The following is a 14,542-nucleotide window of genomic DNA, read 5'->3' as shown; positions in this document are numbered from 1 at the left end:
TGCGGTTTCCAGATGTGAGAGGAAAAGAGAACCAGGATTTGGAGACCACTAGGGGGAGCTCTAGTAGAGACTGGTTGCTGTTCACCAAACGGAGGTCTTTTCCTCCCTCATACCCAGCTAAGAGAATTTCCCAGCCTCCCTTGCAGCTTCCTGTGGCCGTGTGACTCAACCCTAGCGAATGGGATGTGGGCAGAAGCAGGGTCAGCCACTTCCAGTTCTGATCCTTGAACAGCCCCTAGGAAGTCTTCTGCTCTCTCTTTTCCACTATCTGCTGGCTGGGTGGCAAAGGCCAGGGCACCCTTGGAAGCCACATGCTAAAGGTGGCAGGGCCTTTGTCAGCCTGAGTACCTGGACGGCAGTGTAAGGCAGACCATCCCCTCCATCCGAGCGGTGCCTTAGGGTAGCCAGCAGTAAACGGAGGGAGAAGTGAACTTCACCCAGCAGAGAACCACACTTCTGATGTTCTAAGCACTGATATCTCAGAATACCTCTTAGATTCCCAGCATCACCGTAAACACAGGAACTTAATAAAAGCTAGCATGTTCTAAGGGGGGACGACCGTAAACATTCCAGTTTAATGTGGCTGGGTGAGCAATCAACGGGGCAAACATGGGATATTGTGTAGCCATTAGAAATAATAAAGTAAAGCAATATTTACTGACATGAAAATGTTTCTGTGCTGTACTAATTAATGGGAAAAAATAGATTAGAAAACAAGGGGACATAATCCCACCTCTGAAGAACTGCATGTGTGTATAACACAGGCCTGAAAACCGTCCAGAAGGATGCTCACTAAAGCATTCAGTGAGGAAGGTGAGGCTTCAGTGATCACTTCTTGTACCGTGTATTTTTCAGGCTTGCTTGATGTTTTATAATGCCTATGTTTTGTCTTTTACATAAAAACAATAAAGCTACGTTTGAACATTAACCATAATATTTTTCCTTCAGTTGACCTTATAACGTCCCCTTTCATTTCCATTAAGAGATTCTTCCCACCCCCTCTGCTCTGGAATTTCCTAAAAACATTACTTCAAAGAAGTCAGAAAATTTTATGGGGGTGAGAAACCTCCCGTCCCAAGACAATGACAATCTCATCTAGGCTCACAGCTCATCTGCACTTTTCACCATAATCTATTTCCATCAGTTTATAAGAAGTGACACGGTTTAAGCTTCCTGGACTCCACCTCCCTAATCCCGGGACATCGGGCCGACCTTGTACACTGACTGCTGTCCTCCAGGAGAGGAAGAGGGGCCAGTGCAACCTAAGGCCCTGTCCTAAAGGCCCCGGCCTGACTTGAACAGGAACCGGTGAGGGGAGGGAAGGAGATGCAGCAGAAGCCACCAGCAGGCTCTGCAACCTCTCTCACAGTCACACGACTATGGGCGTGTCTGCCACTGAGCCAACTGCCTGCCCCCCAGCCAGGGCGAAAGAACGACCCTCGGAGTATACGGACCTGTACACTGTCTGTTGTTAAGACTGTGGAGACGGTGCCATGTTATGACGCTCCCCAATGGGGTTTAGGTCCTGGGTGACTAGACCCTTATCAAACGGCTGTAAAGGCAGGGTTTTTTGTTTTGGTTTGGTTTTGGTTTTTTTTGGTACACGGGCCTCTCACTGTTGTGGCCCCTCCCGTTGCGGAGCGCGGGCTCCGGACGCGCAGGCTCAGCGGCCATGGCTCACAGGCCCAGCCGCTCCGCGGCATGCGGGATCTTCCCGGACCGGGGCACGAACCCGCGTCCCCTGCATCGGCAGGCGGACACTCAACCACTGCGCCACCAGGGAAGCCCAAAGGCAGGGTTTTGAGCAGAGGTGTGAGTTGGGTGAACTAGAGTTTTAGGAAAATTAATCTGACTATAATGACACCATGATTAGAAAGAGGCTAGAGGCGGAAAACCTATTGTAAAGGCTACGGCAGTAATGCTGACACGTGTGAAGACGGAAACAGGAAGGAAGAGATCCTGGGGAGTGGACCCAGCCCTAAGCACCCAACAGATCCACAGAGACCACACACAAGGTGCAGGAAACTGAGACCACTCCAGGTATGCCAAACAGAGGACGTTTAATACAGGGAGTTGGTCACAAAGGTATGGAAAGAACTGGAAAAGCACAAAGAAGAAGGAGAGCTAGAAGGGATAATAGCTAGAGGTCAGACACTGGTGCTCCGGGCTGCATCCCTGAGGCTGCTCAGTCTGCTGGACTGGTGCACAGCCCGTGCCCGTCGGTTCTGGAGCCTGGGGAAAGGGCTTACCTGTCAGGGCTGCTGGAGCCCAAATCACCCGTCCCTGCCTGCAACTGCCCCACTGTAAAACCCGAATCAGGAAGCTTTTCTCCCCCTCCTGCCTCTGGTCCCCCACCACTACCTCCAGTTGGCAGAATTTAACAGGAAGGGAGCTGGCAATGGAGCCAGGGATGTCTCTGACTCCCAGCCCCAGCAGTAAAGTGCAAAGCACCGAAGGATGGGTGAGAGGCCAAGAGTCAATAACCAGCACCCAGCTGACACTCTTACCCATTCTCTTCCAACCTGTGTTAACAAATATGCATTCCAAAGACAGCAGACGTAGAGAAGGGGCTTGAGGACACGGGGAGGGGGAAGGGGAAGCTGGGACGAAGTGAGAGAGTGGCATGGACATATATACACTACCAAACGTAAAACAGATAGCTAGTGGGAAGCAGCCGCATAGCACAGGGCGATCAGCTCGGTGCTCTGTGGCCACCTAGAGGGGTGGGATAGGGAGGGTGGGAGGGAGACGCAAGAGGGAGGAGATATGGGGATAGAGGTATACGTATAGCTGATTCCATTTGTTATACAGCAGAAACTAACACACCATCGTAAAGCAATTATACTCCAATAAAGATGTGTAAAAAATATGTGCATTCCAGAGGACAGGTGAAAGGCAGTGGTGACGAGGGGGCCTTGGAAGGCAGGAAATTATAGCCCTTGGCCTCAAGGAAAATTCTAGAGAAAATTTAGAATCGAGGAAATAGCAAAAGTGCTCCTCTGACTATGGTAATCATATCACTGAAATAAAAGTGAAATGACCAAGCTGGAGCCAGGTAAAGCATGCGATACACGCTCTCCCTCCAGAAGGCTCTGTGTGCTACACTAATAATAGCATCTTTCTTTTGTCCACAGGGCTGCAGCTACCACACATGGTACCACTGTGCAAATTTTTTAAAAGGCACCCACTCTGGGGTGATGAACTATAAAAAGATGTTCCCTCTGGGAGGATAAATTAGAAAAAGGTGGCCCCTCTGAGCTGATGAATTGGAAGAAGGCACCCCTTCCCCAGCACCAGGGCCCAGGCCGGGGGTCAGCCCCACTACCCCCTGGGCCCTCACGTGTACTCCTGGCCGGACATGGCCCGCACAGCTCTAGGCCGCAGCCCACCTGTTCTAATAAGCTAGTATTTTCTAAGCCCTTTGTGTGTGTCTCATATAATCCTCACAATGGTTCTATGAAATAAGCACTATTATTGCCCAGTTTACAGCCGAAGAGAAATGAAATGGCTCGCTCCTGGTCATATACCTGGTAAGTGACAGAACTGCTGGTAGAAATTTGAAATCTAACGTTAGCCCCATTGAGGGCCGACGATGGGGCAGAGGCCGGGCTCAGATCTTTACTCACGTGACCACAGTTGATTCTCAGAATGTCACCGGGTCCAAGCTCGCTCTGTTCACCGCACGACAGGCCAATAAATCGGGAGACGAGGCGTTGAGGCAGGGAAGACGACGTTATTCGGACAGCCGGCAGACCGAGAAGATGGCAGAATAAAGTCTCAAAATAACTATTTTATTGCGGTCTGGATGCCAGTTTCTTTTATAGCACAGAGAGGGGGAGGGGGTGAGGAAGTAAAGTAAAAAGGCCATAAGTTTTGTAAATATCCCCTGGAATGGCCAGCCTCGGGCAGAGGGTGTGTTAACTTCTTCTTTCTTGCAGCCATGCACAGGTGGACAGGGTCCGGAGGTTGCCCTGAACAAAGGCACTTTGGTTTAACCTTCAGGCAGAGGGGCAGGGTTCCCTGAGGCGGGCCATTATGTATACACAGGATCCTTTTAGTGAACCAAAGCAGCGGAAAGCAAAGGTTAAAGTAACAGAAACAGATCCAACATGGAGTCAGATCTGGCTCTTCTCTGTTACAAGAACAGCATGAAGTGGCCATGACTACGTTCGGTTCACCAGTCGAGCCCTCTCTGCAGGGGGAACCTGGGCCCCAGGCCTGGGGGAAGGGCCCAGCCTGCACGCTCGTGTGCCCAACATGTGTGCACCACCCCAGCCACGGAGAACGGCATCCTTCCATTTATTTATTTTCTGTTCAAGTTACTGCCTCCCTCAAAGGAGGCCGAAGCACAGTCAGCTCTGATGGGCAATGAGACTGCAGAGGAGTATCAGAAGCTGGGACTTCCTGTGGGTTTTTCTCCTGGGGAAACAAAAAGCCCCTTTGACTCTGGCTCCTTTGGGGTTCCAGGGAACAATCTGGCATTATCTTTGCACTGAAGCGCCTTTGACTCCTACAGTCCCTGCAGACAATGCTGAAAGAACACCCAGAGGATTTGCCAACTAGACTGCCAAGTCCCCAGCCTCACAGTAGTTCTCCCTCAGCGAAAACAGCTCACAAGTGACAGCTCCAGAAATTTACAGGGAGCTGGTGAGGTCTGGTGGCAGAGCAAGCAGGCGGGTCCCCCTTTGTCCCCGCCAGCACTCAGGTTGGGTTCACTTCCATAACGGTCTTATTAAATAAGCGTGGACTGTGCCGATTTCTTCCCTGCAGCCAAAACACCTGAGAAGCCAAGGGAGAGGCCAAACTCTAAGCTTAGAGAGAAAGGCATGGCAGACGCACTGCTGAACTGAGCCTCTTCTAAGGTTAGAACGCCCCCTTTGGGTGTGAGATGAGACCAGCAAGAGCGGGGAATTTTCTGCAACAGGAGAGGCAAACTATCAGAGGGGATTCCAAGAAACCAAAATCCAATCAGTGGAGCATCTGGCAGAGAGAACGGAGAATGTACATTTCATGTAGATGAACATTTTATAAAGACAAACCCAAAATTAAATTACACCTTGAAAAGGCAAAGATCGACTGGCTCTAGGACCAGAATTCCAGAATTCCCTTCCCTGAGCCAACCCTCAAGTGCTCTGTTACACCACCTTCACTCTCCGTGATCATTTGCTATCTATCAGCCATGCGAAGCTTCCTCGTCACCAGCAGCCCCCTCGAGCGCTCACAGCCCAAGACAGCAACATAGGAGCCAAAGGCATCGCCCACCCTGGCTGCCGGCGGGGGTGGACATTTAAGGGGGCACCTTGACAGTTCCAACCCCTCTTCCTTCCAGCTTATCAATGACAGCAGTTGTCTATGGCTCCCTCCAAGACAAGCGGGGGCTCTGGAGCCCGGGAGGATTAGAGGGTGGAACATCGTTTGCCCTCAGGCTGCAAAATGTGGCCCCCCAAGGATTGATCCAAGAGGCAGCAGCATCAAGAACAGAGTCAGGGCTTTCCTGGTGGCGCAGTGGTTGAGAGTCCGCCTGACGATGCAGGGGACACGGATTCCGGCCCCGGTCCGGGAAGATCCCACATGCCGCGGAGCCGTTGGGCCCGTGAACCATGGCCGCTGAGCCTGCGCGTCCGGAGCCTGTGCTCCGCAACGGGAGTGTCCAAAAAAAAAAAAAAAAAAAAAGAGCAGAGTCAAAGCCAGTGCAAGGCAGACTCTACAACCCGGCCCTCCCAAAGGGTGAGGCAAAGCCCGAGAATCCAGGTGTCAGACCAAGGACCAAACACCAGCCAGGCCTGGTGGGCACACCGTCTTGGAAGCTGAGCACGGGAGCCCCCGGACCCCGCAGACCGCCTGCCAGCGCTGCCTTGTAGAAGAGCCAGTCTGCACTCCTGCGCTGGCAGCGTGCTGAAGCTCTCCCTCCCCTGCAACGCCGCCTCTGTCCCTGGGCTCACCCCTTATGCAGGCTGGGCTTGTGTCTCACAACACGGGCAGCATATCGGGGGGCCCATCTCGGGCTTGTGTCTCACAACACAGGCAGCATATCGGGGGGGCCCATCTCGGGAAGAGCAGAGATAACACAACAGCCACTGAGGCTACGAATTGGAAATGCAGCAGGAGAAAATGAGGGGAAGGGGAGGAGAAGAAGCAAAACGAGTACAACAACGATTAAGTACAAGCTCGCGATGCATCATGGAGAACCGCGAGCTTCCCCTCACGCATCCTGCAGGAGTCTGCAAGCCCTCGTGGGCACAGATGTAAGGCGATGGAGAGTCGATCCATCCCACCGAGTTAAGGGCACGAGCATCTATTTCACTGCAGAAACACTAATGCGATTCAGTTAAAGGATCAGGGACCTGGATTAGGGTGTGAGGGACAAGCCATAAGGCAAACTGAGATCACAGGCAGGATTGATGTTAGAGGCGATATTAGCGAGTTTACCATCAAGACAATGCTTTACACGTAAACAGTACCGATTATGATGCGCTCATATAAATGATCGGATTAAGACCTTTACCACAATTCTACACTGAGGGCTGACAAGGAAGGACACTAAGATTCAGAGAGATTAAAGGACTTGCCCAGGGTCCTGACTCTCGGTCCTACCCATCCGGCCACTCGGCCAGTCACAGTTAACCATCACTTACCCACATCAATGACGAGTAATTGATCACAATTTAAAAGAAATCTGCCACCCACCTCTGCACTTCCATTAAAAGGTGCATTGGTCCATGTTTCAGAAATTCACAGTACATCTTGATACCTGATGAACATCCTGGGTGATAGGCTCTGGAGGGGCAGGGGCAGTGCCTGTGTTGTGAGACACAAGCCCGAGATGGCCCCCCCCACCATATGCTGCCTGTGTTGTGAGACACAAGCCCAGCCTGCATAAGGGGTGAGCCCAGGGACAGAGGCGGCGTTGCAGGGGAGGGAGAGCTTCAGCACGCTGCCAGCGCAGGAGTGCAGACTGGCTCTTCTACAAGGCAGCGCTGGCAGGCGGTCTGCTCTGCGGGGTCCGGGGGCTCCCGTGCTCAGCTTCCAAGATGGTGTGCCCACCAGGCCTGGCTGGTGTTTGGTCCTTGGTGTGACATCTGGATTCTCGGGCTTTGCCTCGCCCTTTGGGAGGGTCAGCTTGGGGTGCTGCAGTCCCCACACGCTTCCTGGGTCCTCTAAAGCCACTCCAAACTAAAATCATCAGGGTGTACTTTGATATAGGCAGCTGACGTTTTTCTCTTATGCAATGTGTGAATGGCAGAGCCTTTAGAAATTTTCACCACTTGTATTGTTCTTGAACATGCAGTGTGTTCAAGACTGTGTCCGCATGCAAAAGCAACTTTAAGACACGTGCCCTACCCTGCCTTTCCAAACCCAGCTGCTGCCTGAGCCCCCCATGCCACATTTCAGGAGCCACCAGCGGTTGGGAAGCAATTCCCCTGCGCGCCACGGTGGTCAAATTACAATGTTCGTTTAAACCCATGCAATTCGGTAAGTCTCTATTCCTACTACGGGTCTAACACAAATGATAAGAAGATAAATAAGACAAGAAATTCAGCCCAGACTAATGCAAAGGCATATTCTCTCCACTAAATTTCTGGTTGACTCACCCCTTCTTGGCTCCGTAATGATGAATACTTATTCATTGTATTGGGAAAGGCGGTCTCCTAATTTGGATAGGATATTGGTTTTTTTTAAAGGGTCTTATGCTCCTTAAAAATAATTTTAAAAGCAGAGTCAATATAAATGTACCCCAAGGTCAGCCTAAGGTAAATAACCCCTTTGGGATATCTCATTTTATTTTCACTGAGCCCTACTCCACCTCAGCAAACTGGGAAAAACAGGTGTAATATCAATACCTTTCCTCATATATCACCTTATGCTTTTCAAAAAGGTTTCAAAAACATTCCAGTATTTATTGGAATGAAATTACTTAGATAATCCCAAATCCTAAAGTCAAGAAAATGTAACAGTTGGATTAAAATGACAGAATTTGTCCATTTTTCCGTTCAAACGACTATTTCAGTCAAGCAGAGGAGGACACACAAAAGCTGCCCTGTTGGGAAATAGTTCAGAACTCATCCTACAATCCCCAAACCCAATGAGGCGGCTGGGTAGAGGATGAGGTCATGAGTGTGGGATCAGCGTGAGACACTCCCCTTCGCTCCGCCCCCACCAGCTGTGGGCCTCCCAGCTGCTGGATTGACTAAATGGTAACACCACGGCCAGGAAATTAACACAGAGTGTCTAGAGAGGGACTAGTCTCTCTCTTCCTAGATGAAGAGCAGCACATTTTATATACAAGTGTGGAAATCAATACTTGCCTAAGTTATCTTCAAAAAACTTCCCTGGTGGCGCAGTGGTTGAGAGTCCGCCTGCCGAAGCAGGGGACACGGGTTCGTGCCCCGGTCCGGGAGGATCCCACGTGCCACGGAGCGGCTGGGCCCGTGAGCCATGGCCGCTGAGCCTGCGCGTCCGGAGCCTGTGCTCCGCAACGGGAGGGGCCACAACAGTGAGAGGCCCACATGGCACAAAAAAAAAAATTTTTATACCCAGCAGTAAACATTGCAATCGATAAATTCTAAATTAAAGAATTCCTTCTTTCTTCCTCCACTCACCTACCTATCTATCCATCCATCCTATATTCACTGGGTACCTACTAGGTGCTGCTTACTTCTTGATAATGTTGGTGTATCCCAATTGCCATTCTGATGAAACAGCATCCAGAAACTTCAAAAAATTAATTCTCTTTTTTCCCCTGGACCATGGCTTCTCAAGGGTACGGACAACAATCTACACATTTTTTTAAAATCTAAAGAGCCACCACGGTATGCAGCAATGTGATCTGTGCATTTCAATAAACTTTTGAACTGAGATGAACTTCTGGAACTCTTGGTTGGTTACGAAAGACATAAAAATAACAAGACAGGGTTAATCCACACACGGGATTGCTCAATCTGAAATATAATAAATCGTTTAATTCAACTCAGTCAGAGTGGAATAAACCATGAATGTGCTACATACATGAGGGGAAAGGTGATAAACCAGAGAGCTTCCTTGAGTTGAAGGGGTTTACACTGGAGTTGGGAAGGCGGGTTAAATACACAACAAACTGTAACAGAAGAAGTGGAAAAGAGTAGATGATCCCAGAGGACCAGAGAAGGCTGGGAAGTATTACTGGCAAGATATGTAGAGACTGGGGGCAAAGAGGACAGATACCATCATGTTCTTGGTGGACAGAATAAAGTGTGCAGGAAAAGGGCCAGAGTATCCATTTTAGGGATTTAGTGGCCTGTTTACGGAAGGCCTGGAAAGGAATGCTAAGAATTTGCTTGCAGGACCATACTGAGTCTTTGCACGGGGAACAGGGACCTAATCAGATCTCTGCTTTAGGAAGATTATCCTGGCAGCAGTGTGCAGGCCCGACTGGCAGGAGGTACTGAGCAGAGAAATACTGACACAATTGTCGGGACTGGGAAGACACAGGAAGGACTGAGATGACTTTGGAAGAAGCGTCCTAACGGTGGCTGCGAAAATCTGAGGGTTGCCTTAAATCACCCGGAAAGAGTACCAGGCTTCGTTAGATCTCCCCTTTCGACTGGATGGTCCTTGTGGACAATCTGATACACCTTTCAACACCCTGCTGGGTACACCACAGTGCCATGCATACAGTAGGTGCCAAATAAATGTTCCTGGACGGATAAATACAACAGAATGAATAAATGGATAAATTAGTGTCTCTTCTACAAGAGAATTCTATAACCAGAGGAAAACAAAAGCATTGATAAGAGTCAGATCTACTATTTGAATTGAATGCAGATTATCTATACCCAAGGTCAGCTGTCTCACATTTCACTATGCCCGGCTCGTGGTTATAATGAAAGCATCAAGGAAATATTAATAAATTGTACGGAGTTGAGACCTTACAACTTCTCATCACCAGAAAAAAAAAAAAACAAACAACTTTGTAACTTTCTAAGGTGAGGAATGTTAACTAGACTTCCTGTGATGATGATTGCACAATGTATACAAATACCGAATCATTATGTCCTGCACCTGAAACTAATATAATGTTAGTGTCAATTACACCCTAATTAAAAAAAAGAATTGTACTGAGATACACAAACTTTTTTCAGCAGAGGATCTGTAATCACAAAACAGCTTTCACAAGTCTATGTTTCCAGTGTATGAGAAACAGAGCCCCCATTTATCTTCTCTTTACTTTTTTTCTTATTCCACCGCTGTGAAATTGTCCTCCTTTGCCTATCAGTATTTTAGTAAGATGAGATATGCTTTCATTTATAAAGGCAAAACACATACATTCTCCTGTGTCAAAAATAGAGTCTAGGGGGGCTTCCCTGGTGGCGCAGTGGTTGAGAGTCCGCCTGCCGATGCAGGGGACACAGGTTCGTGCCCCGGTCCGGGAAGATCCCACGTGCCGCGGAGCGGCTAGGCCCGTGAGCCATGGCCGCTGAGCCTGTGCATCCGGAGCTTGTGCTCCGCAACGGGAGAGAGCACAACGGTGAGAGGCCCGCGTACCGTTAAAGAAAAAAACAAAAAAAACAGAGCCTAGGGCTTCCCTGGTGGCGCAGTGGCTGAGAGTCCACCTGCCGATGCAGGGGACGTGGGTTCGAGCCCTGGTCCAGGAAGATCCCACATGCCGCGGAGCAACTAAGCCCGTGTGCCACAACTACTGAGCCTGCGTGCCTAGAGCCCGTGCTCTGGAACAACAGAAGCCACCACAACGAAGAGTAACCCCCGCTCACCGCAAATAGAGAAAGCCCACGCACAGCAATGAAGACCCAATGCAGCCAAAGATAAATAAATGAATAAGATTTAAGAAAAAAAAAAAGAATCTAGGGCTATTTATTTCAATTACCTCATTTGAGATCAGGCCCCCTACACCTATGGTTACCATTATAAGGACCAAATATATATTTCTCAGCAGCTGCACTTGGTAAATGCATTTGTCCGTGCCTCACCGGCCAGAGCTCAACAGATTTGACCACCTGATCGTTTGAAGCTTCTTCCAGCAATAAATTCTGTGATTCTGTTTTACAACACCCGAAGACCAAGAAGCGACCCCAGTGATGTCAGGAAGCCTATCTCTACCTCCACTTATGAGCCATGACAGGAGGCAAGTGGCCAAAAGGAAGGAGGGCCGGATAAAAGGAAGCAGACAGAAAACCGATGGTCATGTCGGCAGCTAAGCACACCATGTGGGCCCCTGACTGCCTTCCAAAGCCAAACAGAAATACCATGTCACTCACTGGTCAGCCACAGTTCTCCTCTCCCGCTACCACTTGGTATGAAAAGATGGGAAGCTGATGGTGAAGTCTGTGCTCAAAGAAGCAGCTGGTAAACTCTGATTTCAAGAGAAAATGGATTTGGAATGGTCAAAGCATCTGTGGCCAGTATTTTTTAAATCGCATGACTGTTGCACGAAAGATACTTGCTAAGGAATTTTCACCACGGTCATTAAAATCGAGAACAAGAGAAGATTCCCAAGGGCTAAAAGGCTTACATTCCTAAATGGTGCTGGCTGGAAAGTGGCACAGCTATGCCAGAGGGGACCCGCCCCAGCCCCAGGGTGGCTGCCCAGGGCAACTCTGGAAGCACTGACTGGTCTCTGCTGGCTTTGCCTGAGAACCCGGCATATAAGCTAAATTAGTATCATCATTGTCAAAAAGATTATTCTAATTCTGGTCGAATGATCCTAATCTAAAAATGTTATACCCAGAAACTTTGTTCTGTGCTGGTCTTTAGATCTTATTTAAAGGTCACCCCTGTATCCTCTCTTCACTCTGAAGATCTTTCATCAAACTCTGACCAAAATCACAATAAAATTCACACATTAACCATTTAATCGCTAATCCTTCTTCGACCACAATTTTAAGAATTTTTTTAAAAGGAAAAGTTTTAATGAACATAATAAACGTGGGCTTTTTTTCCCCTAATGTTTGAGCAATGAGCTACTGTTATTTTTGTCATCTAATGAAACAATAATAGTTTGCATGCAGTGTTTCGGAAGTAGATAGAAATTGATGAACATGGCACAGAAATGGCTTACAAGAAGAGAGACACCAAACTATCGGTCTGCTTTGCTGGGATTACGGTGGTTTTCAGTGTTCTTTTTCTTGTCTGTAGTTTTCTGTGCTTCCTGTAACGAGCACCCACTACTTTTGGAAAAAGAAAAAAGAATAAAAGAGGAAGAAAAGAATAAGGGAAACAGCTGAATTAGGGATTGTTTCTGCAACACAGAAACCTGGCACTCACTCTCCCTCAGGTGCACAGACTTTGCCTGACGGTCCATTTCTGGGGGCATCTCAGGTGAACAGTGAGGTCCTTGCAGAAATGTCCTGGGTCCCAGCCCTGCCAGGTGACCATGACACCAAAAGCCTCAATCCCAGTTTACCCCTCTTGTGCCATCCTAAGGGTCCTGGCAAATTTATGTTAAAATAAAATATTCATGCAAACTCTATTTAGTTTTGAGATCTCTGATGAGTTCTTTCTTTTCCCTTTTTCTCAAAGTGTTTATTCAATACTCTATTATTTTAGGGGATTTCTGATGAGTTCTCGTGATACGTTCTTTGAAGGTTTTAGTACGTTTTTTCTCGGCAAATTTTCACTGCTTATTTTTACAAGAAGACAGCTTAAAATGGGATTCCTTTTTACATAGGGATGAAAACAATTAAGATTATTTCAAAGTCTCTTCTGCCAGGGCTAACAATTCACTCGTATTTTAGAGTCTATAAATATGCAGGGTATATTATTATCAACTGTTCTAACACAGGTCTGCTCTGAACTACAGCTCGTCCGCATAACGTCAGCTTGGCCAGTGGTTGAGAACACAGCTGTGAGAGGCACCCACACCAGGGTTCTAATCCTAGCTGTACCCTCAACAGCCACGTGACCTTTGGAAAGAAGCAGGGTGACGCTGGCATCTCAGCTTTGTACAGGGAGAGGATTAATAAGTATCTACCTTACAACAGTCTGGGGCAGATTTCATCAGAGCAATTCCTGATAGACTGCCTGGCATATACCGCAAGCGGTAAAAGTAAATTGCAGACGTTCTTATCCCTCTGGGTAGCAGTGATGTCTCATATTCGAGCAGTGACTTGCATGCTTGTTTCAAGGAGCTCTCAGATCTTTTACCTCATTTGAGTCTCAGGCAGCTCTATCAGCCCAAAACGTTACTGTCCCCCTTTTATCTTTTTCGTAAACAGATGAGGAAACTGAGGCTCAAGGTCACAGAGCTTAGAAAGCAGCTCCAGGCCTCTTTTTGCTCAGGTCTCGACTGACCCTCAAAAGACTTCATGTGCCATGCCTGAACTTAATAAGATTAAATTTCCTTTAAAAAAAACTCCGCTATTCATACTTTAGTCAAATCAAACTGGTTTTTCTACACCACTCCAAATTAATTAGGTTTTGCTTAGTGAAAAGAGCAACTGAGGTGATTACTTAGAGCTTACTGTGTATCTCAGCTCTGGGCTGGGGGTTCGAAATCGAGGCTCAGAGACGTTAAAGGACTTGTCAAAGTTGCCCGGCCCTCTTCTGACGCAGCAAGGACACATACTTCCTGACTCCAAACCTCATTCTCTTCCCAAGTCTCAAATTCCTTTGCATGTATTTTAAAAGTGAGGATGGTAGGAGACGTCCTGCCGTTCCTGAAAAGCAACTGTGCACTTAATGGCCTAAGTGTCAACCCTGAGTGTAGACAGCGTGACCCGTACTCGGGGCGGTGGAAGCGGAGGGATCGCTCCGAGCCGGGCGTGGGCGTCACTACTGCCAAGGAAACGCGAGGTGAAACTGCTCGCCGAGCAGCCACTTGGGGCGGTGCCAGCACCAAGTTCCTCAACCCACCCCAACCTCCAGGTCCCCGATGCGGTGGAAGCCGAGACTCGGCCCGGAGTCGGGCCGCGGTCTCGGCACCGGGCGCCCGGGCGTCCCCTGTCCCGCGACTGCGCGGGTGAGGGCGCACGGCGACCCGAGGTTCGGGCGGCGCGGTCCCCGGGCTCATCCAAACCCGAGCGCGCCCCGGCCGCCTTCCTCGGCCACCGGGACCCGCCCGGGCGGGTCCGACCGGCGCTGCTGCCAAAACTGCGGCTCCCGGGATCTCAGCACGGTCTTCGGGGAGGACCCGGCGCGACGTCGACCCCAGCGCGGCGCGCCACGCGCCCTGTCTCAGTTTCCCTCACCTCACAAGGATGCATAAACCCAAGATGTTAACAGCGGCGCAGCCCGGACCTGCACGATTTCCAGACGTTACAGCGCACCCTCCCCGCCGGACACCCGCCCCGACCCGCCGGGCCGCCGTGACAGCACCCCTACCTGCTCGGTGGGCCCCGCCGCCACCGGCCGGGGCGCCCTGGGGACCCCCGCCCAGCATGGGCCCCGCCGGTTCCTCACGCTCCGCCTCCTCCGCCTCCAGCTCCGCGGCGGCCGGCGGGCTCCGTGCGCCCCGAGGCCCGCGGCTGGGGAAGCGAGCGGCCGCGCCGGACGGGAAGGGGGGGGGGGGGTGGGGGGGAAGGGGGGGGTCCTTCCTCCTCCCCGGCCGCGC

The 14,542-nt window shown here is 49.8% G+C and overlaps 1 protein-coding gene across 5 annotated transcripts in view; it reads right to left on the bottom strand.

The window, feature by feature from the left end:
- The window catches only part of DISC1 (DISC1 scaffold protein), a 344,403-nt gene extending 329,916 nt beyond the window's left edge, over nt 1–14,487 (bottom strand). For all 5 annotated transcript variants that reach the window (XR_003006010.1, XM_024765624.1, XM_024765626.1 and 2 more), the window contains exon 1: nt 14,314–14,487. Coding sequence is in view for 4 of the 5 variants with exons in the window: in XM_024765624.1 (XP_024621392.1) it covers nt 14,314–14,371 (58 nt within the window). In the remaining variant the exon portion in view is untranslated. The remainder of the gene's footprint in view (nt 1–14,313) is intronic.
- Nucleotides 14,488–14,542: the final 55 nt, after the last annotated feature.

The sequence above is a fragment of the Neophocaena asiaeorientalis genome, unplaced genomic scaffold, assembly GCF_003031525.2.
Source record: "Neophocaena asiaeorientalis asiaeorientalis breed wild unplaced genomic scaffold, Neophocaena_asiaeorientalis_V1.1 scaffold369, whole genome shotgun sequence".
Lineage (NCBI taxonomy): Eukaryota > Metazoa > Chordata > Mammalia > Artiodactyla > Phocoenidae > Neophocaena > Neophocaena asiaeorientalis.
Note: the sequence above shows the minus strand (reverse complement) of the source record. Positions and strands in the feature narration are given on the sequence as shown.